This window comes from Brienomyrus brachyistius, chromosome 1 (genome assembly GCF_023856365.1).
Source record: "Brienomyrus brachyistius isolate T26 chromosome 1, BBRACH_0.4, whole genome shotgun sequence".
Lineage (NCBI taxonomy): Eukaryota > Metazoa > Chordata > Actinopteri > Osteoglossiformes > Mormyridae > Brienomyrus > Brienomyrus brachyistius.
This window is the reverse complement of record NC_064533.1, coordinates 6,522,155-6,544,681: the sequence shown is the minus strand read 5'-3', so window position 1 is coordinate 6,544,681 and position 22,527 is coordinate 6,522,155. Positions and strand designations below refer to the sequence as shown.

Genomic DNA, 22,527 nt, shown 5'->3' with positions numbered 1-22,527 from the left:
CAGTAATAGAAGCAGTGCTGTATCTTTCCAGTATTGTTCTTTCACCAATCGAGGAACAGAGCTGAAGTAAAAGGGATTTAAAAATGAACACCTTCAGTGTTAAATTCAGTGGTTAAATACTGTGTCAGATAAGTGGTTTAGCTTGTTCTAATAAAAATACAACTGGATATATATCAAATGGTGTTAACGTTGCTATAACAGTGTGGGAAGGGAATGGAAGCTACGTGGAATGCACGGACCCTGAAACGCTGAAAGATGGTACATTCCCAGTGAATGCTTATAAATAAGGGCTCCTCGAATTCTCCTCTTTTAAAGGGGTGGGGGTTTTCATTGATGTGCGTTGTATGAGTTTCAGACCCATTTTGTCTTTTATGCCTCTGGGGCTTCGTGGTTTCGACCCGCCACAGCCCATCCCGTTTACCTCGCAGGACCCCCCCTTCCGGAACTTGCTTCTTCCCCACTGCGGTGGTAGGAGGAGCCGCTGTGTCGTGTTCCTTGCCAAGCCTCTGTCTCTTGAGGGCCCTTCATGCTCAGGCCCGTTTTCTTGACTAAATGAAAATATAAGTCAAATAGAACAAGTTTCCTTTATAACACGGAAAGAGTGTGTAACAGTGCATGTCTGACACCCTATTAACTGGTGATAGGGTGATGGCCCAGTCACACTACTGCATGACTTTTAATGCACTAGCTAACTGTCCCATCCCATGAAACGGAACAGTATTTAATGTCCCTTGCAGAAAGAATGTCTCAATTGTTTTTCTGCTGTTATGACCGCTAGAGGAGGCTACTTCGATGAAACAAAGATATGACTTTCTTTTACCTAATAAAGGAACTCAGTGGTGAACATATGGTGAACATTTACTTGATAGAAAAGAATATTGAGTGTATTTTTAGTAAAAGTGAGTAACATGCAAATGTCGAAAATCTGTGTGTGCAAAAGCTTTTGACTGGTAGTGTAAGTCAGATTTACCTTCTCATGCCTTATACCAAAAACACAAAAACTATAAACTAAAATATACTAGTAATACATACCAGAGAACACATTCAATAAAAGAAGAAATAGATTTACTTTTGGTTGTGTGTCGCATTTGGTGTCATCGCTTCTGTAAACCCTGTGTGCCTCGGATATATTTTTTCCGTAATCAGGATCTACTTCAGCCATTTTTCTGCATCCAGGAGCTCCCTGTACTGTGTGTGCCAAGTTTACGTTCAACTTTATTTTCTCCATGGGGAAATTTGGCTTGGGAGTAATGCATGGCTGCTTTATACAAAAACACATTTACAGAACATCACAAGAAAGTGTATATAGTCTGTGAATTAAATTGCCTTTTGGTAAGTGCTAAAAGAGCTAGCATATTTACAGTAGAGCCAGTCTACTATTGCACATTTAAAAAAAAAAATAAGTATGGGAAAAAAACGTAGCATGAATGTATGTCGTGTGTGTCTCACTGCAGATTTCCTGGGCCAGCACAGCAGGACAAGTGGATGAGTGCTTAATGAAGGGGAGAGAGAAGGTGAGATTCCCGAAAAGGCTTCCCGTCGTCTTTATGGGAGGGGAGCACTGTTTATTGGAAGCTTAGACCTAATAATAGTTTGGCCCCGAGTGCTTTGCGACAGTCACAGCTTCTCCTATCGAGGGTCACGGTGCAAACTAAACAGCTCAGAGGATAATTTTGTGCAATTAATGAATTATTAGCTGTTATCCTGTGCAAGGTGTCCCCTGTGTGGCCTGGCATAGGTAGTTGTGGGAGATAGATGAGTGGGTTATCAAATATTATGCCAAGCTTAAGATCACCTCATTAGCCGTGACTCAGAGCCTGAAGATGAAGGATGGAAAGTTTGCTACTGGAAAAGGACAGATAAACTCGGGGGATGAAGCTCTTGTTGATGCTGTGGGAAATTCAAGTGGGGGGGGGGGGGGGGTGAATATAGAAAGGCCCCAAAAATTAGATGTGGACATGGGTCTGTGTCGCATCAACGGGCAGTTTGTACGTTACAAGGTTGTGCCGAGTAATAACTGTGGAACACCTGGTGTCAAGGAGCGATGAGAAGAATTTAGGGGGGGGGGGACGCGTCTGCTTTCCTGCGTTTGGAGACAAGGAACCTCTCGCTCCTACAGTACGCTTTAGTTTATAAATTGATAAATTTGGTTTACACAGTGTAAACTGTTAGCTAAAAACCTGATCTTATCAGTGTAACGCCATACCTAGACTTTATAAAGGAGACTTTATAAAATACTTAGGGCTGAAACTTTGGAGTAGCATGTTTGACGTTTGGGTATAAAAATGTGACTAATCTGAAAGTAATGCTCACAAGTCAAGTGGTTCTGCGAAAGAGAGAGAGTCAGGTGAGGATTCCAGCCCGGTTTTTAAAGGGAATCCAAGGTTTAAAATGTTTAAGGTGTTAAAGTGTGTAGCCTCAGGGCTGAAAAAGCACTTGCTTCTTCATCAGGCGTGAAGGCATCTCACCTTAACGCTGCCTCACCGCATATGACAGCTGATAATTCTCTTCTGAAAGCCTTCCCTAATTTTTAGCAGCCCGGCTAAGTGTATCTCTGTCCGTCAGTCTCAGTAGAGGTGATCTTCGAGGTGTTTGGCGGGCAGTGAGGTAATGAGGTAATGAAGCCCCCCAGGGATGGAAGCCCTGCAGATGTGAGGCCATTTCCATAACCTGGCAGTTGCTGCCCCTGTTTACCAAATTTCATTAAAATATCTTGCTACAACAGTGATTGTCTTTGGTAGGAGAGTCAGCTCAGAAGCGTAATATGAAAAAATAGATAATAAATAGTCTTCATTCACATCATTCTGGTGAGCATCCCACTGTCTTGATTAGTCAGTAAAACATTTTCTACGAAATGCTAAATAGGTTCAGATCAGCGGCTGAACCTCTGGAGCGTTGACTGTGGATTCCCTTTATCGCCCTCTCTTGGTGGAGGGTGGTGTTACACCCTGATTTCTGTTAAAATTCATGCTTTGATGTTACAGCCTTTAAAAAAACGATCAATTAGTCTTTTTTTCTGAGCAGAACAGCTGTTACGCAGCATGGAAATTCTTTGGAGCTCTTTTTATGAATCCCACTTTCAGGGTGGTGTCCTGGTAGCCTGTCCAGCCCCCCCCCCCCCCCCCAGTGTTCTGTGCCCCCCCCACCAGATTAGGATGCTTAGAAGATAGATTAATGGATGGATGGATGTTTCCTTCTTCCTGGTTGTACAAGTAGCTATGATTCAACTCGATTCATCATCTTGCCCTTACATCCCATAATGTAACTGTCGCCTGCCCTTGCCTTTTGATACATGGAACGCATCACTGGTGTCCTCTAAGGATTTTTCCGGAATACGGACAATGTATTTTCCTAGTCTTTTGTAAGAATCGGATCGCAAAGAAACATAAGCCTGTAAACATACTGTATGACAGGCCTTTGCCTTCTTTTTAAAGCCTATAATTTATCCAGTTGACTCATTTTTCTCTGTAAGAGGATAAAATATTTAGGAAGTATGTTGGACAGCTGGCCCTGGAGTTTTATTGTTTCATTGTTTTGACCACATTTGAATTTAATCTTTTTAACGACACGTTAACAGTGCCTGTACTGTCCGTGCTGTTATTTCCCTGCAAGGCAGACCTCAGTTAATTGGTTGTCAGGTGTCACGCTGAAGAAACGTTACAAGTACTTTTTTAATTCCATGGATAAATAAGAAGAGAAGAATAAGATGAGGCAGCTATCAGGGGAGATTCTCCTCAGGCTAAGATCGACAAACTTTAAGAAAGAAACCAGCCTCTTGCTGCATCCTTTTCTGGGTTTTGCTTGAAAGGCTTGTTTTTTTGTGTGAAGTTTTTTCCCCCAGCTAAAACAATGACCCCACAAGCACTGAGACAGCCCTGCTGCCTCGAACAAACACGATTCCCTCGGATTTCACGGCATCGACGGAACCATGCTGCTCTTTATACAAACATTAGGATCAGATCGAAGCTCTTAGAAACCTCGCAAACCACGGCTGGTCGATCTAATGCAGCTTTTCTCCTTACAGGCTGAATGTGCCAATTATGTAAAGGTCCTTCATCAATACAACAGGACCCATCTTCTGGCATGTGGAACAGGGGCCTTCGATCCCATCTGTGCCTTTGTCAACGTGGGACGTTGGGCGGAGGTAGGAGGACGCATGGAGCCGTTTCTGCCTTTTCCATTCCTGTCATCTGTAGCCAGGCCGGGAATTTGAACTATTTGCTCGATTTTTGCCCCTAATCTGCTTTCTTTAGAAGTTAATCATTTGAGTTTTGCTCCTCTAGTGGCCAGTGTTTGTAAATATCAGTCTGCAGGGAAGAGGCTGTAATCGAAAGTTAAATTTGCCTCTGGTTCGGAATCCATATGAACCTCGTTCTGGATACTTTACCCTCAGACGATCTCGCTCGGACTGAGGCGGAAGGCCTGTTCACAAAAGCATTCTAAGGAGGATATATTTCCTCTTACGCCCTTAGAAAATGCATTTTTTTAATCCTTCCTGGTCTAAAATACCAGCTACTCCTGGTGATTTTTTTAGCTTCTGTAGCGGATGCATAATCTTCAGCGTGATTGCCTCTGTTCTCGGATGGGGGGGGCGGCCACTTCTGTTGGCCTTCACATCTCATCATTTAGGGGTGAGGATCTGCATCAACAAGGAATGACAGCATGCATTCTTCGAGCCCTGGAGACGGTCACAGAGGCCGCAGACAGCGGCGAGCGGCTCACCTCCGTCACTTTTTGTTGAAGCCTCTCTGCTCGATCATTTCTGGGAAGCGACAGGCGTCCGAAGCTGTCCGTGTGCATCATTTTATATGCAGAGTAGCATTGTTTTGGGGCGGTTGGGTGCTGCCGCGGTGACAGAGCATACAAAGACTGTGGGCTCCTTTCCTGTTATTCATTATCCCGGGGGACAGAGTGTAAATGGCAGCCAAGCCACTCTGTGTGGTGCCAGACCCATGTTCCGACTAGTGGGGGTGAGACCAAACCGCCCTCTACTGCGCCGGTCAGCCATGGGAGTGAGAGGCAAGGGCCAGCAGGGACCAGAAAGTCAGCTTCAGGCAGCTTAGCACGAAGCAGAGGCCAAGCCTCCTGGTTGAGGACCTGCCGGCCCTTCCCAGATTCAGGTGTTCCTCTCGGTCGCATCCCTCGCCGAATTCCCAGCCCTGCCTTCACGTTGGGACGGCTGGCTCATCTTTACATTCTCCTGATGTCCGCGCTGGTCCTCCTAAATCAGAACCACATTGGGTTGAAGGGCTTTTGGGGGGAATCGAGGGAATTGGAGTTGAGTTCTCGCCTCAAACCTCTAGAATTAAAGAGCAGAGGGAAAACCTGGTTTTCGTATGACAATGTAACATGCTTAAAATCCATCATGTTTCCCTTATGTCTGTCGTCTTCTGGTCCTCAGACCTTTAAGATCATGATTACTTGACATACATTTTCTGCCTCTAATATATCACTTGCAGTAGCGTTTGTCCTGTGTCACTGAGAGAGCTTAAACAGATACATGCTGGGTATTCCTAACCACAGAAAAGAAAATTAAAATTCAGCCTATCTGGACTCTGAATGACGAACTGCAGTGAGAGTAGATCAGACACAGATCACAGCTAATGAAAGCTGTTTGGTTATGGTGGGCGATGACCCAGTGCCTTCCTGTAGCCATCCCGACATCTCCAGGGTCGTCCATTTGTCATGATCCCCCTTGTGTTCGATTTCCTTGTGAGCTTCCTGTATCAGAGGTGAAGCCATGCTGTGATTTTTAGGCCAGATATTTATCAGTGCGCAGAGGGGTTTTTGTAACTGTACCTAAAACGAGATCAAAAGCTACACGGAACAGAGCTGTTTTGCTTTGTTGTGCGTTCAAATCTTCGAACGTATCGTATGCGATTCCGCGAAGGTCACATGGTCAGCCGTCATACTTTGGGTCTAGGATCACATGGGAAGTAGCAGCCAGCCACTTGGCTAATTACTTACCAAGACACATGTGGGCTGCAAGGTGACTTCAGGGTCCTTGGCGCTCTGCCTCGTGAGATAATTCATGTCTCGGAAAGTTAGAGAGGAGGCTGTGAGGGGTAGGAGGGAGTGGGGGGGCCAATCAACATCCTGTGTGATTTCAGTGCCTCAGGAGACGACAGGCTGGTCACCTCTGTGGTTTTCGGTCAGTGCCCCCACTTCCCTCCCCCGAGTCTCTGTGTAATAGTATCCCCTGTATTTACATTTGAGGTTAGCCAGACCTACCTGCCATTTTCCCTGGAATATTTATACCTTTTCCGACGGTCCCAGGTGCAGGAACGTCCTGTCTGCATGGCCTAATAAGCTGATTCTGCTGGAGAAAGACGCTTTTAATTTTGGACCCGTAAGGTGTTTTTGGTTAACGGTCTCTGCCTTCTTCCTGATTTATCGGGAGGCCTGTTAGCTGGACCCCCCTTTCTGGGAGGGGGGTACGATGAGTTACAAAACGATGCTCCTCCTTCTCCTGCAGGATGGTCTGTTTGAACTGGAGGCCAGTCACATCATGGGCGGCAGAGGAAGGTGCCCGTTTGACCCCAACAGCTCATGTACCTCCATCTTCTCCAGTAAGTCTCTCCGTCCTTTATGTGAACCCCCCTCCCCTCACCCCTGCCCCCCACAAGCCACCACAGAGGAACGCAAACACTGTCCAGCTCACCTGCGCCTCCCTGTTCGTCCGACACCTCCACTCATGGCTGGCCCCGTATTCGGTCCAGAGTGTGGCCTTGCTTAATTTCTCTCGTCATTCCTTCATACCAGCCACTCTCTCCAAACCATGATTGAAAAATATACCCCCTCCTTGAGATCTGGGTGGGGGGAGGGTGATGAGGTAATGAGTACCTCTCATAACCTGAAACGGGAGCAATATTAATCATATCACGTGAAGCGGGGTGAGGGCAGTTCATTAAATGTCTTTCTAGGAGACATACTCAAGCATGTCTATTTATAGCACAGTCATTTAATGCTTCATGTGAAATAAATCTGAGTCCCATCTTCAAGGTTGGGGGTGTTTTTGAGATATATTTTTTGCATCGGTGGTTGTGTCATGTGTGCCCCCCCCCCCCCCCCCCACCATGACTGTTTCACACTCGTACCTTAATTGATTGACCTGGTTTGTAGTCGTATGAGGGTCCGTCAGCCAAGATCTCAGAGGGCGTCCCCCCCTACAGGAATAGGTACAGATGTCGAGCTATCAGACGCAAGCTGGATAGAGCCTGTTTACTTATAACCGAAAATAAACCGAGCGGCGAATCGACCGTTCCTGCCATATTGGAAAATCTCTCAGGGATTGCGTCGGGTCCCAAGGGCCCTGAATGCTTTTCTCGAATGTTGTTGTGTTAATGGCTACTGAGATGTGAAGGTATGGAAAGAGGCTGCCCAGTGATATGAGCTTAAAGGGCTTTTGATTTGATTATAGGAACCCTATACTGGATAAGCAAAATCTTAAAGAGAAATCAATGAGTTTGAAATGAGTTTTGGGTATAAGGCTGCCCCCTTGTGGAGGCATCGGTTACATGTTTGTGTTAAGTTGGCGTAAAAGGTGTCTTAGATGTTATTTCTTTTTAGCAGAACCTTTTGTCCAAAGCAATGTATTTTTTTGTGAACAAAGCAGGGTCTGACGATTCCTGGAGCCATTAATGGCCTTGCCCAGGAGCCCAATGGTGGAATAACTCCTAGTCTGACATTTGGAGCAGTGACCTTACGATCAGAGGCACAGTGTCCAAGCCGCACTTCGCCCTCTTAGACCACTTACTGAGGGGGTTTGTGTGCATTACTGCAGCTGGTCGCTGTTGTTCTGCGTGGATCGGCAGGAATTCTGATGACTGTCCTTCCTCCATATCCCACTTTATCAGAAGGACAACTGTACGTGGGCCTCTACACAGACTACTGGGAGAATGACGCGGCGCTCTGTCGCCACGGTGATGCCAGCTTCACCCGGACCGAGCAGAACCACAGGCAGCAGCTGAACGGTAGGGCGCCGGGAGGATAAGAGGCCGAGATCGCGAGTCGGCTGGGTGCGACTGCTGTCCACTCAGCTTTAGCGAAATACCATCCTGCTGGTCGAAAAAGCTTTTAGTGACTATGCCACCTGCTGGCTTTCTGGCAGCTCGAGTGAACATTACTGGGTTACTGAGTTTTTTAAATGGCTTTTCCCAGTATGTGTAGCAGTACACTGTGGTATGCCAGAGTGATGATACTATCCCAGATCTTCGTCGCCCCTCTCTGGTTAGCCAACGTGGGTGCGCTTTCAGAGCCGTGGGAGAGCAGATCATGCTGTCAGCAGGTGTGGTTCTTTAGACAGAACACCTACTGCTCGCATAAATCACCAGATCTGCTGGGTCGTTCGTTCAGACCACCCTTGGCCAACAAATGAGCCACCAAATCTTTTGCAAATATGTACTGAAGCAGGACCTCAGGGCATTATGGGAGATTGACAGAGGACGACATCACCCCTGAGCAGAAACAAAGTACCGGTGGTCCGCTTTTAGCTACAAGGCTCCCAAGGCCAGCTGGTGCACAGGATGTAAATATTATGAAAGGCAGATCATCAAGATGGGAGGGTCCTCTTGTAGAGTCACAGAATCAATTCATCAGGAGCCGAACCTGAGCTGCTCTGTGGGGTCTAAAGTGATTAATGATTAATAGATGGGATGGAGACATGACTCTCCCAGGATTAATAGATATAAACTCTGGGCGTTTTTTTGTTGTCCAAATGTGACGGTAAAATTACATCAGCCCGCTGTGTTTATGTTTACCTTCATCTTCCAGAGCCAAAGTTTGTAGGATCTGTCATCATCCCCGACAACGATGACCCGGACGATGACAAGGTGTACTTCTTCTTCATGGAAAAGGCCGCCGACACCGAAGATGGTAACAGCGTGGTTTACAGCAGAATCGGCAGGGTGTGCGCGGTAAGGTCGCGTAAACACACGTGGGTGATATCTGCTGAACGAGAAGCCTTGATACTCCTTTGACATGTTGCTGCTTTACATTTCGCACTTGTATGAAAATGCTTCCAGCGCAGGTCCAGTGTGTTCATTCTGAATCTGAAACACACTGGCCTTCATCCTTCAGTGCACAAGATTACCCCCCCTCTCTGACTTTAATTCCACCCCCATCATTTTACCCCAACAGAATGACCTGGGAGGACAGAGGATGCTGGTGAACAAGTGGACCTCATTCACCAAGGCTCGCTTGGTCTGTTCCGTGCCTGGGTCTGACGGAATGAACACGCATTTTGACGAGCTCGGTAAGGAGCCTAGATGAGGGGGGTTAGTGTGGGGACCCCTCACCAACCCCCCCCCCCCACCACCACCACCACCTGCAAGTGTCCCGGCCCCCACCCACTGCTTCATACACACCCCAGCCACCCGGCACTGTCTCACACCACACGCAAAGTGATACTTCAATATATTTATTTCTCCTTGGCAAATGGGTGTTAAATGACAGAGATAAACAGTCAAATCTCATGATGAAGTGCCGGAAAATTCCGGCCATAGCCTCTACAGAACATGTATTGTGCTCTGGGGTGAATTTCCCACCGCATCTCTGACTGGGGGGAGAGCTGGATGTTGGAGCGTGAGAAACACTAGAAATGTAGAGACCCACTGTGGGCTCTGGGAGCACCATTTGGGGGGGGGCTCTGGGATCTTCCCCTCCTGTGAGCTAACCCCGGTGATGGGGGGCTGGGATCCTCCCCTCCTGTGAACCAGCCGCTGATCCCACTTGGAGGGGGAAGGGGGGGCTGGGATCCTCCTCTCCGGTGAACTAACCGCTGATCCCACCCTGGTGGCGGGGGACTGGGATCCTCCCCTCCTGTGAGCTAACCGCTGATTCCAACCTGGTGGCGGGGGACTGGGATCCTCCCCTCCTGTGAGCTAACCGTTGACCCCAACCTGGTGGCGGGGGGCTGGGATCCTCCTCTCCTGTGAGCTAACCGCTGATCCTACCTTCGTGGCAGGGTGCTGGGATCGTCCTCTCCTGTGAGCTAGCCGTTGATCCCACTCTTTTTCCTTTCAGTGGACGTGTTTGTGCTGAAGAGGAAGGATGACAAGAAGCCAGAGATCTTCGGCCTGTTCAGCACAACCAGGTCAGTGTCACAGGAGGCCTGCAGGGGGGCGCTAACATGATGGTGCAGTGCATCTGCCGTCACCAGCAGCTGGAATTAGCACCTTCCTCATTTTAGCAGACCTTCAGGTTCCTTGTGATAAACCTGCTTGCTTCGGGTTTAACTGTCACCGATGATCTGTTGATGCCCCATGATCTGGAACCCTGGACCAAACAGGGGGTGTTATGCTGTGTTGGGTAGAATGCTCACCATTACTAAACCAGTCAACAAAACCATTTCTGTCCATCTGGATGATTTTAGGTTTTCTTTTAGGACCCGGGTTCAAGTCTCCACCTGGGTCACATGTGTGTGAAGTTTGCATGTTCTCCCCATGTCGTCGTGGGGTTTCCTCCAGGTACTCCGGTTTCCCCCCACAGTCCAAAAACATGCTGAGGCTAATTGGAGTTGCTAAATTGCCCATAGGCGTGCATGTGAGAGTGACTGGTGTGTGAGTGTGCCCTGCAATGGGCTGGCCCCCCGTCCTGGGTTTTTCCCTGCCTCATGCCCATTGCTTCCGGGATAGGCTCCGGACCCCCCGCGACCCAGTAGGATAAGCGGTTTGGAAAATGGATGGATGGATGGTTTTCTTTTAGGTGTTTTCCACCTTTGCCTAGTCGTCATAAATAGAAGGTTAATTACAGAAATCACTGAGTGGCAGATATCATGCTGTCCACACTCACTGTTTCTCTGACGCTTTTCTGCCTGTCCTCCCTGCACAGCAACATCTTCAAAGGCTACGCCGTGTGTGTCTACAGCATGGACGAGGTCCGCGCCGCCTTCAATGGGCCGTATGCACACAAGGAGCGCCCCGACCACCACTGGGCCGCCTTTCAGGGGAGGGTCCCATTCCCAAGACCTGGATCAGTATGTCGGCTGCCTTAGAGGCACATTGATTTGTTTGCTATGATATACAGATCTCCAGCACGTGCAAATATTCTCCAACAAATGTCAGGAAAGATCAAGAAAAGCTTTACCGAAATGCAGAACAAATATATTCATCTCTGCGTAAACAGTAAAGCCCATTTTTTATTTTAAGGAGCACAGCTGAACAGCAGAACATCATTCCAGGGCCTGGTTTGATGTGCAGATATGCTGTGCAGAGTAAAAGCCGTGTGTGTTTGAATACAATATCCAATGGTGGAACAGGTGTTTGGGAAAATGCTGTTTTAGAGAACACAGCCTCTAGGGGGTTCTCTTTAAATTAACTCACATGTGCACAGATTAATTAGTGGTAAATGCTGATTATATTCCTTTGGCTGGAAGCTGGTGCTGATCAGGACCACACAAGCATTGTTTAGTTAAGGACTCTTCCTGCTAAGGAAGGACCAATCAGGCCTTAGTTAAGGACTCTCACTGCTGTTTAAGGACCAAACAGGCTTTAGTTAAGGACTCTCACTGCTGTTTAAGGACCAAACAGGCTTTAGTTAAGGACTCTCCCTGCTGTTTAAGGACCAAACAGGCTTTAGTTAAGGACTCTCCCTGCTGTTTAAGGACCAAACAGGCTTTAGTTAAGGGCTCTCCCTGCTGATTAAGGACCAAACAGGCCTTAGTTAAGGACTCTTCCTGCTAAGGAAGGATCAATCAGGCCTTAGTTAAGGACTCTCCCTGCTGATTAAGGACTAGACAGGCCTTAGTTAAGGACTCTCCCTGCTGATTAAGGACCAAACAGGCCTTAGTTAATGATTCTTACTGCTGGCTAAGGAAGCCAAAGGTTGTGTTCATTACTTTCTTCTCAGCGCTAACCGGTGCTAGCCTGTGCTAACCATCATTAGCCCATGCTAACCAGTGCCAATGCTCTCCTTCCCAGTGTGCCAGCCAGATGAACGGAGGCCAGTTTTCCAGCTCCAGGGAGTACCCGGATGAGGTGCTGCGCTTCATCCGGACCCACCCAGTCATGTTCCAGCCTGTCCAACCTGTCCATCGCCGGCCCATCCTGATCAGAACTGACGCCGAGCAAAGGTTCACACAAATTGCGGTTGACCGGGTGGAGGCTGAGGATGGACACTACGATGTGCTCTTCATCAGCACAGGTGATGGGTCATGAGGGGCCTGCCAGTTGCCTGAAAGGGCCTTCAGGAGACTGACCCTACACATCAACCACAACACTCATTAGCTTAATACGTCTGCCTAAATACACTGGCATGCTGTTCAGGGTGTCCCCCCGCTTTGTGTTTGCTGGGATTGGCTCGGGGGTTTCTATCACCCTTTGCCGGATAAGCGATTGAATGGATGGATGGATATTTGTGAATGACTATCCATCTGTCATTCCTGACCACTAATCAGGCCGTGGTGACAATGGATCACATCCCAGTGAGCATAAAATAACATTCTGGATGGGATGCCAGTCCATCACAGGGCACACACACACCATGGGCAATTACGGGCGATTCCTGTAGCTGCATGTTTTTGGAATGTGGAATTCCGTGAGGGAAACCATTCCCAGGCACAGGGAGACCACAGACACAAAGACCTGTGGGCGGGATTCGAACCCACAGCCTTGCGGGTGCCAGGCTACACTCCCGGCCCTGGGGTTTCTGTAAGCCCTCCCTCTGTGGATGTGCACCGATTGGCCTGGATGGCTGACTTTTCCCAAATGGTATGAATAAGATCATCCGTTCTTTTTGTACAGGCTTTCCATCATATCCGTCTGTGATAAATTACATTGTGATATTGTGTTTTTAAGCCAAGGCTAAATATTCAGCACCCCACCTGCTGTGAGCACCTGCTCGGATTCTGCTTCCCAGATCCTCCAGGGTATTTTAATCTGTGTAGGAAAACGCACACAGACTGAGGCGAGCAGACTGAGTAGGTCCATTCGCGGGATTATACTGGTGCCGTAACCATGGTTACTGTGTCAAATGTAAATAAACATGTGATCTCTGTAGCCCCAGTAAGATCCATTTATTCTTGCAAGGGTTTAAATTGTTCTCAGCAAATATGACATGGGACCAAATCTCAAGAGCTCGATTTGACGTTGGTCTAAATGTTTATAATTAAAAAGTGCATTTGACTGTTACCTAACCCATGATTTGTGACTGGAGTCTTTTTCCTTCAGACAACTCCGTGGTGTTGAAGGTGATCACCATCCACAATAAAGAGACCAACATCATCGAGGAAGTTGTTCTGGAAGAACTCCACGTTTTCAAGGTATTTGTCAGCGATGGGATTTCACTTTCCAGGCTGTGTGCTCATTCTCGCCATTTTCCCGGGGTTAATTACTGGGATTAGTGGTTAATTTTGCATACCAAAGTGTTTTCTCGTACTGACAGGCAGCAACATTCCCAGGATTTTTAAACGCACTTTATCATTTCGTTAATCTCCTGTTCATGATGATGAAGATGATGTTGACGTTTGGCTTTTTCTCTCTTTTTTTCTCATATATTTGCAGGTTCCTGTGCCAATCACTGAAATCCTGATTTCCTCGAAAAGGGTAAGTTTCTTTTCATTTCGACTCAGTGAGCTGGTCTCTCAAACTGCACACTCTCGACCACTAGATGGCTGCGTCGAGCAAGAATTCTGAAAAACGCAACAGACTTTAAGTTCCTCTTTATTTTGCTTTAAAATGTTCGACCCCTAGAACGGTGTATGTCCTTTCACTTGATTGAACAATCAGACGCAGATTCTGAAATTTTCCTGCTTCCCCGCTGCGATGTGATTTTCCTTCGCGATCAGTCACCAGCGTGCTGCGAACGGATAAAAGTGACGTCGTACGTTATTCGTGTGTGCCGTAGGCCGTCTGTGATTGGGACCGCGGGGGGCTCCCTCTCACAGATCCCTGGGTAAATTCAGTCTGCCTCACAGCCCTCCCAGTTTCCAACAGGACCACGGTACAGCTGATGAGATTTTAACGCCCTCCGCTGTCAGCAAAGGGACGGAAGCAGAACACAGTGCAGGAAACATTTCATCCCTCATTATGCTGTAAATCATGAATTTCAACTGTTCTGGATTTAGCTTTAGTTGAATATAAACTTGTTCCCAGAATAGGCAACCTGTAGTTAATCACTGCTACAAAACACACCGTTTGCGGACCTAAACAGGTCCCTTGTAGACCGCTTGGTTCACTACTGTCTCATTTTCCTTCCTGCTCCCTTCTTGTTAAACCCGGATCTCACGTGACTACATCCTCATTGATCAGAATCTTTCGGACGTGTCTCTGTATGGCAGGGTTCTGCAGTGGGCAGGCCTCACCAAAACGTGCCACATGCGTCAGTGAGGTTTAGCTAAGCCAGCGTTGCCATCCGCCCACCCCACCCGATTTGTCAAATTTTATGATCAGCGCCCAACCCGACCCCCTTCATGGGCATAACGGAGCAATAACACGGCCGGTGGTCCTTGGCTTTGTGCTGATGATAGAATATGACCCCCCCAGTGCATGTTGTCGTGCTCATCGCTCCTGCGTTAATGACCCACAGCAGCGGCTGTTCGTCGGCTCGGAGCTGGGTGTGGCCCAGGTGCGGGTCCATCAGTGTCGCCTGTACGGCTCGGCCTGCGCCGACTGCTGTTTGGCTCGCGACCCCTACTGTGCCTGGGATGGCGCGACCTGCTCCCGTTACCTTCCCGCCGGAATCTCCATGAAGCGGTGAGTTGACCGCTGCCTTTTCATCTGACACATTTCTTCCCTGCACGTTCGTGCCGCAGTGAAGGCAGCCTGGCGATGCGAGCCGCCCCCTGTTTCTGGTGGTTCGGATCCTCCATCCTCACCTCTCAGTTCGGGAATTGTGTGACGCTCCCTTACTCCGTCATCGTACATCCGTAGGGAAGGCTCTTACTCATACCTTCCTCGGCTATGTGTGTGGGGGTGAGGGGGGCATGCTGAATAAAAAAGGGCTTCGGTGAATCATTCGGGGGGGGGGGTGGGGGCAGACTGCCTGTTCTTCCATGCGGGACCCCGTTTCTTTTGTGTGTTTCCACAGTACTGGTGACCAAAGCCCTGCCAGAGGCTTAAATGGATGCAGAAAAGAATGGAGTTTAATGTGGGGCTAATTAGTTTCTCCTGATTAATCCGCTTAATTCTGTAATGGAGGGCCAGGTGACCCTGCCCCAGGCCGTCAGACCATTCCGGATGACTGACACGGGGCACCGTAAAGGGGCGAGTGCAGGCAGGCGTTAAGGGACGCCCCTCCCCCAGCCGGCTGCACTTCCCAGAAGGCTGTGTGGCAGACTAGGCTGGAACTGGCAGTGATTTGCTTCCAAAACAAAATGATCGCTTGCAGTACAGCAGCTAGGAGTGTGGTCTGATTTGCACCTGTACGCGGAAGGAGAATTCCTTTCATCCATCCATCCATCCATCCATCCATTTGCTTATCTAGTACTGCGTCACAGTGAGCATGGAGCCTATCCTAGGGGGCGCCCTTAACAAGATGTCAGTCCATCGCAGGGCACAAGGCACGGGCCATCCTGAATGAGATGCCAGTCCATCGCAGGGCACAAGGCAGGGGACACACTGAATGAGATGCCAGTCCATCACAGGGCACAAAGCACGGGCCATCCTGAATGAGATTCCAGTCCATCGCAGGGCACAAGGCACGGGCCATCCTGAATGAGATGCCAGTCCATCGCAGGGCACAAGGCAGGGGACACACTGAATGAGATGCCAGTCCATCACAGGGCACAAAGCACGGGCCATCCTGAATGAGATTCCAGTCCATCGCAGGGCACAAGGCAGAGGGCGCCCTGAATGAGATGCCAGTCCATCGCAGGGCACAAGGCAGGGGACACCCTGAATGAGATGCCAGTCCATCGCAGGGCACAAGGCAGGGGACACCCTGAATGAGATGCCAGTCCATCGCAGGGCACAAGGCAGGGGGCACCCTGAATGAGATGCCAGTCTATCACAGGGCACAAGGCAGGGGGCACCCTGAATGAGATGCCAGTCCATCGCAGGGCACAAGGCAGGGGACACCCTGAATGAGATGCCAGTTCATCGCAGGGCAGACATTCATACACACTGAGAAGCCAGCAAATACCATGCAAAGAGCCAGGGGTGGGGTTGAGCCCCCTGCATGGGAGGTGTGAGGCCACATCAGGGGCATTGCCACAAGGTGGTTGGGGGGAAGGCAGTAGGGCCAGACCCCCTCATTCAGACAAGTGTCACTCCCCCCCCCAGTTGACAACTCTTACCATTACCAACACCCCCCCCGCCCCCCCCCCCCCCCGTTCCACATTTTTCATCATTCACACTGCCCCCTCCCCCATGAACATCGGGGGTCCACCCTAGCACTGCATTGTTACGCATTTAGCTGCCACTCTGCCAAAACTGCACACAGGCACTAATTACCAAGATGCTTAGAATGCATTTTTGAGCAGCTAAGTGCGGTTCTGTTAAGGCGGCTAAATAAACAAAGGGGAAGACTGGGGAAAAACCTGTGTAGAGCAAGAGCATTCAGATGACTGCCGTCTTTAAATCGTTACCCCCACCCTCCCATCATACTGCTAAAAGTACCCCTCGTCGTCCATCAATGTCCATCTGCACTTCTGTGACACTCTCGTGGTTAATGATTTATATATATGGCAGTTTCCAGAAGCTTCTGCCCTCCAGCATTTATTCTGGGCCTGTCTTCTGACAGACAGCCTTCACGCTGGCATATCTTCCCGACCCTCGCAATCTCTCTATCGCTAAAGAGGTAGGGCAGGAAGTTGCTCGATCGTGGCCAGGGTTATTAAGCACGCAGCAGCTGAACAGCCTGGAGGATGGCAAGATGCCCAGCTACCTTTGTGTCGATTGTGCTGTGCACTTTGGGAACTGAAGGGCGCTTCAGAATGGGAGCACATGAAGCTCCAGCTTATTTGACTCTTGCCTTCTGATCCATGTCGTTTACCTCTTATCTTCGGTTCTGTGCTTATTTACTTCCAGTCTAGGTCTGGTCTGAGGACTTATTTAGACCTAGTCTTTAGCTTAGGACTTATATAGTCCTAGTCTTTATCCACCCATCCATTGTACGAAGCCACTTGTCTTTTCCAGGGTCACAGGGGGTCCAGAGCCTACCTAGTCTTTATTTTGGGATGTACTTAGTTCTAGTCTTCAGCTCAGGACTTATTTAATTCTAGTCTTCAACATGGGACTTATTTAGTTGTAGTCTTTAATCCAGGCCTTATTTAATTCTAGGCTTCAGTTCAGGACTTATTTAGTTCTAGTCTTCAGCTCGAAACTTATTTAATTCTAGTCTTCTGCTCAGGCCTTATTTAATTCCTGTGTACAGCTCGGGACTTATTTAGGTCTAGTCTTCATCTCTGTTTAGCTCCATTCTTAAACTCCACTTCCAGGCTGTATCTCAGGGCCTAGTTACCTCCAGTCTTCACCTAAGATGTTTCTTAGATCCAGTCACAGCTTGTGTACTTCATTTTTTCTCAGTTCTTCCTCTGTGTTCTTCAGGCGCGTCAGGCGGCAAGACGTTCGCCATGGAAACGCCATTCAGCAGTGCAACGGGATGCAGATAAATGGTACGTGTCTAAAATGAAAAGAGCGGCATTTATGTTGCATTTTAGAGCATCTGAATCTGACTGAGTGAGGGAGTGAGAGCAAAGACAGCCTGCTTTAAAAGCATTTAAACAAGCAGAGAATAACAACAGTCAAAGTTACCATCCTGACAGTGTGAGATACAGGGGCATCAAGACTCTTCACTGTTTTTAACAGAATTGGAGTAAACAGAGGAGAACTGCTAGCTTCGGGAAAACTTGCTGAAGATTTTAGGATGTGGGTTTACAGTACACATGCCATTCTGTTACTTCAAAATTAAACATCAGCCTAGATTATTCCTGCAGAAATATAAAATATACATAATATATATAGAAATAGTGTATCGAATATATGCTTTGTCTACTGTAATCTAGTCCAAATGAATTGGGATTGTGTAACTGTCTGTTACAGTTTGGCTCTTGGTCTTTATTTTCCACCTCTGTTCCTTCACCGGAATAAACCGGACATGTGGTCATTACTGATAGCAGTACAGCATCATGAGTAACATGTGAACAGAGTGAAAAATAGGTTAAAATGCGCGTGGGAGACATGACGTGAAATAAGGGCGAGGTTGGCAGGTTAGGGAGGTCGAGAGCTGATGTTCCTGGAGAAACAGCCGGAGTGCCTTTAAATGTCAAACGCCATGATCGCATTTGGAATATACAGGTTTTTTTTCTTGCTAGGTCAACGCCTTGCGACTCGGTTAAGTGAAATGAAATGTTAAGACGTGATAGGAAACAAGCTGGGGACCCCAGGGGTGATCTTTCTGGTTTCAATACTCCCGACGACATGTTTAGGCACCCTTGGCTGTGTAGTTCGACACAGCCGAGGGTAAGGGCTCGAGCCCACCATCAGCTGGTCCCTGCGGGCCGTATGTCATCACTAGAGGACTCCATAATGATCCATATCTTGGAAAAAGCAAAAATGAAAGCTCGGCTGTGCATACACACAGATCATCGGTAGACTGTAGTGTCAGAGGGGCATGGATACCCTGGCAGATTCGGGGGGCTCAGCTCTTAATAGGGTCCCCAAAGTCTCACAGACCCTAAGTCAGGGCAGACAAAATGGCCACTGGTGGGGGTGGATTTACTGCAGGAGCATTCGGAGCTGCTAGCAGAAGCGTATTTCCTCCACGCAGCCCTTCACACCTCAGGTTCTGTGTGTCCTCCAGATCGACATGCACGCTCTCGTACAGAATCATCGTCCTGTGGGCCATCCTTCATGCCATCGGATCATCCACCCGTTCAAATTCCGTGCTCGTTTTTAGAATGTGGGATCGCAGTTTGACTGGAGCTGAATCTGTGAAGCGCAGGGCACTGAACCAGAGACAGGGGACGCCGTGTCACATAACTACCAGTTTTTGGACTGCAGCAAACTGGAGTGACCAGAGGAAACACACCCAAACACAAGGAGAACATGAAAACATCCTTCGCAAAGAGCAAGGGGCGGGAACCGAACACGCAATCCTGATTGGCTCCTGTGTTAGCCTATAAGCCGGCACCCTGCCATCATCCAGTGAAACAATCTAATTATATCACCCAGTATTTGCCTAATGTATTATAGCCCCTGGCATTATAAAATCCTGGAATGGCCCCTTGGTCCCGTCTCTTGTCGGGGAGGTTCAGGCTGTTTGCTCCCACAGGAGGGCAGCTGGAGAAGCCCGAGGAGAAGCTGGTGTACGGCGTGGAGGGAAACGGCACGTTGCTGGAATGCAGCCCGAGATCACTGCGGGCCAACGTGGTGTGGCTGGCCCAGAGGGGGCTGGACACGGATAAGGTAGGGCTCCGGGGCACACAGCGTGTGGACAAGCGCCCCCTGCTGGGGTGACCTGCACTCTAACGATACACCTAAATAAAAACAAAGTACATTTTTATGTCCCTCTCCCAAAACATTTCTACCCATTTGTGTACAATGGTTGATGATGCTCTTTGTCAGTCTTAAAAATCCTGCCAAACTAATATTAAACTTCCGCTATTTGTATTTGAGAAAACTGCACTGCATTGTGGTATATAACAGTTAATCATTACCGAAGTTAACAAACACATTAGACAATCAGTTTCACCTCTGGCAATTAATCACATAAACAATTTTGTTGCAATACCATTAAAAAAAAGATTTTAGTCTGTTTATCCAGTTCAGAAATTAAATTCTGGCAGCAGAACACTGACCTCCACTAGGGGGACCTATACTGTGGGGCCGGAAATCACATGACCTCCAGATGTGGTCCGGACATGATGTTATGCAAACTTCGGGAACAGAGGCAGTACCTCCAATAGGAAGCTTGAAATATTTTTAACCTCCACACTAACACTGCATATGACCCAAGTGCAGCATTTGAAACTGATTTTAATCATCTTATTTAAAATATATATTTGTTTTTTTCGGTGATATTAATGCAAAATCGGGAACTGACGTTACTCTCATGTAAATCTACGGGAACGGATGTCAATAGTCTATTTTAAATTTGTCACTTTGGTGTGAAATTCTCACCTTTACGTACCTTATGATATGAGAAATATCCAACTTCATAATTTTAAAGGAAACAAGGTGCGAACAGTAGTTGCTCAGTTCTCTTCACTAATGGCCAGGTGTGGAAATCAAGTGATTTCTGGTCCCACATTGGAGATCCCCCAGGGTTTGCAGCCTGACCCTTCTCGGGTGTGTACGGGAGGTGCATTAACGGCTGGGTGTTTCCCCACGTGTCCCCAGGTGAAGGTCGACAGCAGGCTGGCTCAGACCCCTCACGGCCTTCTGTTCCTCCAGCTGCGTCGGACAGACTCTGGGGTCTATCTGTGCCAAACAGAGGAGCGAGGATTCATCCACACTGTGGCCAGGATCTCCCTGGAGGTACTAGAGGAAGAACGTGTCGAAGAGCTGCTCCACCAAGAGGGGGAGCCCAGGGGAGAGGCCCAGCACCGGACCCCCTGCCCCCTCCCAGGGGCCCCACATGGCTCCACCCCCAGGCTTTGGTACAAGGAGTTCCTGCAGCTGATTGGCTACAGCAACGTCCACAAGGTGGAGGAGTACTGCGAAAGGGTGTGGTGTTCCAACAGGGGGCGCAAGAAGCTGAAGTCCTTGAACTCCAAGTGGAAGCTGTCGCAGGCACAGGAGAGGCGGGGCAGGACACGCGTGGACCACCAGCGCTCACCCAGGCACGCTCCGGCCACCTGAAGGGCGGCGATGTTGCATAAACCTGCCGGAACCAGCAAAGCGCTTAGAAAGAAGCAGACAGAGGGACAGATCGGGACGCGAACACAGACTCAGCACTTAAAAAGTGCCAGCTGTACATGTTCAATACGACGTTTTGTGCACATTTTTTTTGAGTCCCTGTTTCTTTAAATTATTACCGTATTGTACATGTATGATGTAACTGAGGTAGATTAGATGTGCTTTCATAAGTTAAACTGGAAAGCCTACTGCTGTATTCATATTTTAGCCGTTCGTTTGTGTTATTTAATGATTTTCATTTTTTGAGTGTGTAAATATGAACATCACTTTGTATTTCACAAAGCATTGACCCTGCGATGAGCGTGATTGTTAGAAACGCAGAATAAGATTGATCAGCAAATACATTCTGTCTGAATTCTGAATAAACTCTCTTTCCGCTTTATACCAGCCCATGCTCTCCACATGTTTTTACAGAATCTCCTTTGCGATGATCCAGTCCCCTGTGCCGTATGTAGATAACTTAATGATGGTTTTGTGTTTGGGCACTTGAGATGTGTGATGATGTTTTTTTCCATAGTTCAAAAATTAAAAAGTGACATGGTTCCTGTTTGTTGTGGAAATATTTGTATAAACTGACTAAAGATTCAGGAGCTGTTTCACTCTTGAATACCATGTTACAGTGAGATGTAACCTTGTGTGGTTTTATTACTGTGTGTCTGATCAAGGTGCTTTTAATTCTTCTTGTGACTATTTTCCTGTTTGTCTGGCTGGCAGGTTTTTGTGAATGTGTGCATTTCTCAGTGATGTTCTGGCATGTTCTCCAGGCAGAACTACAGTAATTGTACCCTGAGACCAAACTCCCTCCCATCTTGCTGCCGTCCCCATGACCTTGCTGCTCAGCTCCAAACAATTGGTGAGGAGGACAGACCCCGAGACCTGAAACCAGACCCACCAAATCAGGTCTTTCAGGGTAAATTTAGTCCATCATTTATGTGCAGGAATGATGAAGCCTGCAGGTCGTTTACTTTAATTGCGGTGAGCGCCGGCGACTCAAAGCACCTCCATCACCTGTGCATTCAATGCGGCCGTGCACATAAAAATCCCTCTGTGCATCACCGACAGCAGCTAGGCAAGTGGCTACTATATGAGCCTCGCATGCAGTGGTGCACTCGCTCTGCGTTGGAGTTGTTTTATGGTGGTGGAATAACTGAGAGAATAGACCGGATGTCGGTCTCTTGCCACTCAAGTTACATAATGCGCTAAGTCTCGCATGTCGAATTCTACGGCGTGCAGAATCATCTGGATGTGGGGCATGAGCTTCAGGGTTTACGCCGAGATACCTGCATAATTACACATGCCTGCTAAACACAAAATCTGATCGGACGTAGATCCAGCCACTTATAATGCTTCTGATAATCTTCATAATTACAAATATTGCTCAAATTCCCTAAAAACAAGTGCTGCCTGTGAAGTTCAAGGAACATCTTTTCCTCTCTGTCCCTGAACGTCTCCTTAAAGCATTTCCTGCCACATCCAAAAAGCTGCCGCGGTGAGATAACTGGGGGAAACCAGCGTAAGACCCGCAAACCCGCGTAAGTGTCACTCTCCCACCACGCAGCTGGAGGACACCTCTGCGGATTATTACGGAAATAAGGGAGATTCTTAGCTTTTGGCAGCAAACAATCTGGCATGTTTCACGCTGCTGTACACTGTGGCTCACAGACTACTAAAGCCTTTTAAAAACCCTTTACAGGGACCTGCTTGCCACATATGGCAGTGTGAGGCTCAGTGG

The 22,527-nt window shown here is 48.1% G+C and overlaps 1 protein-coding gene across 1 annotated transcript in view; it reads left to right on the top strand.

Annotated features, from left to right (window-relative positions):
• sema3e (sema domain, immunoglobulin domain (Ig), short basic domain, secreted, (semaphorin) 3E) overlaps positions 1-21,177 on the top strand; it is a 33,859-nt gene extending 12,682 nt beyond the window's left edge. The window contains exons 3-17 of the mRNA XM_049012699.1: positions 1,455-1,514; positions 4,025-4,144; positions 6,476-6,569; positions 7,857-7,973; positions 8,773-8,915; positions 9,139-9,253; positions 10,024-10,093; positions 10,831-10,975; positions 11,919-12,141; positions 13,167-13,258; positions 13,500-13,541; positions 14,524-14,690; positions 17,484-17,551; positions 19,210-19,343; positions 20,277-21,177. Coding sequence (XP_048868656.1) covers positions 1,455-1,514; positions 4,025-4,144; positions 6,476-6,569; positions 7,857-7,973; positions 8,773-8,915; positions 9,139-9,253; positions 10,024-10,093; positions 10,831-10,975; positions 11,919-12,141; positions 13,167-13,258; positions 13,500-13,541; positions 14,524-14,690; positions 17,484-17,551; positions 19,210-19,343; positions 20,277-20,738 — 2,052 coding nt within the window. The 3' untranslated portion in view covers positions 20,739-21,177. The remainder of the gene's footprint in view (positions 1-1,454; positions 1,515-4,024; positions 4,145-6,475; positions 6,570-7,856; positions 7,974-8,772; positions 8,916-9,138; positions 9,254-10,023; positions 10,094-10,830; positions 10,976-11,918; positions 12,142-13,166; positions 13,259-13,499; positions 13,542-14,523; positions 14,691-17,483; positions 17,552-19,209; positions 19,344-20,276) is intronic.
• Positions 21,178-22,527: the final 1,350 nt, after the last annotated feature.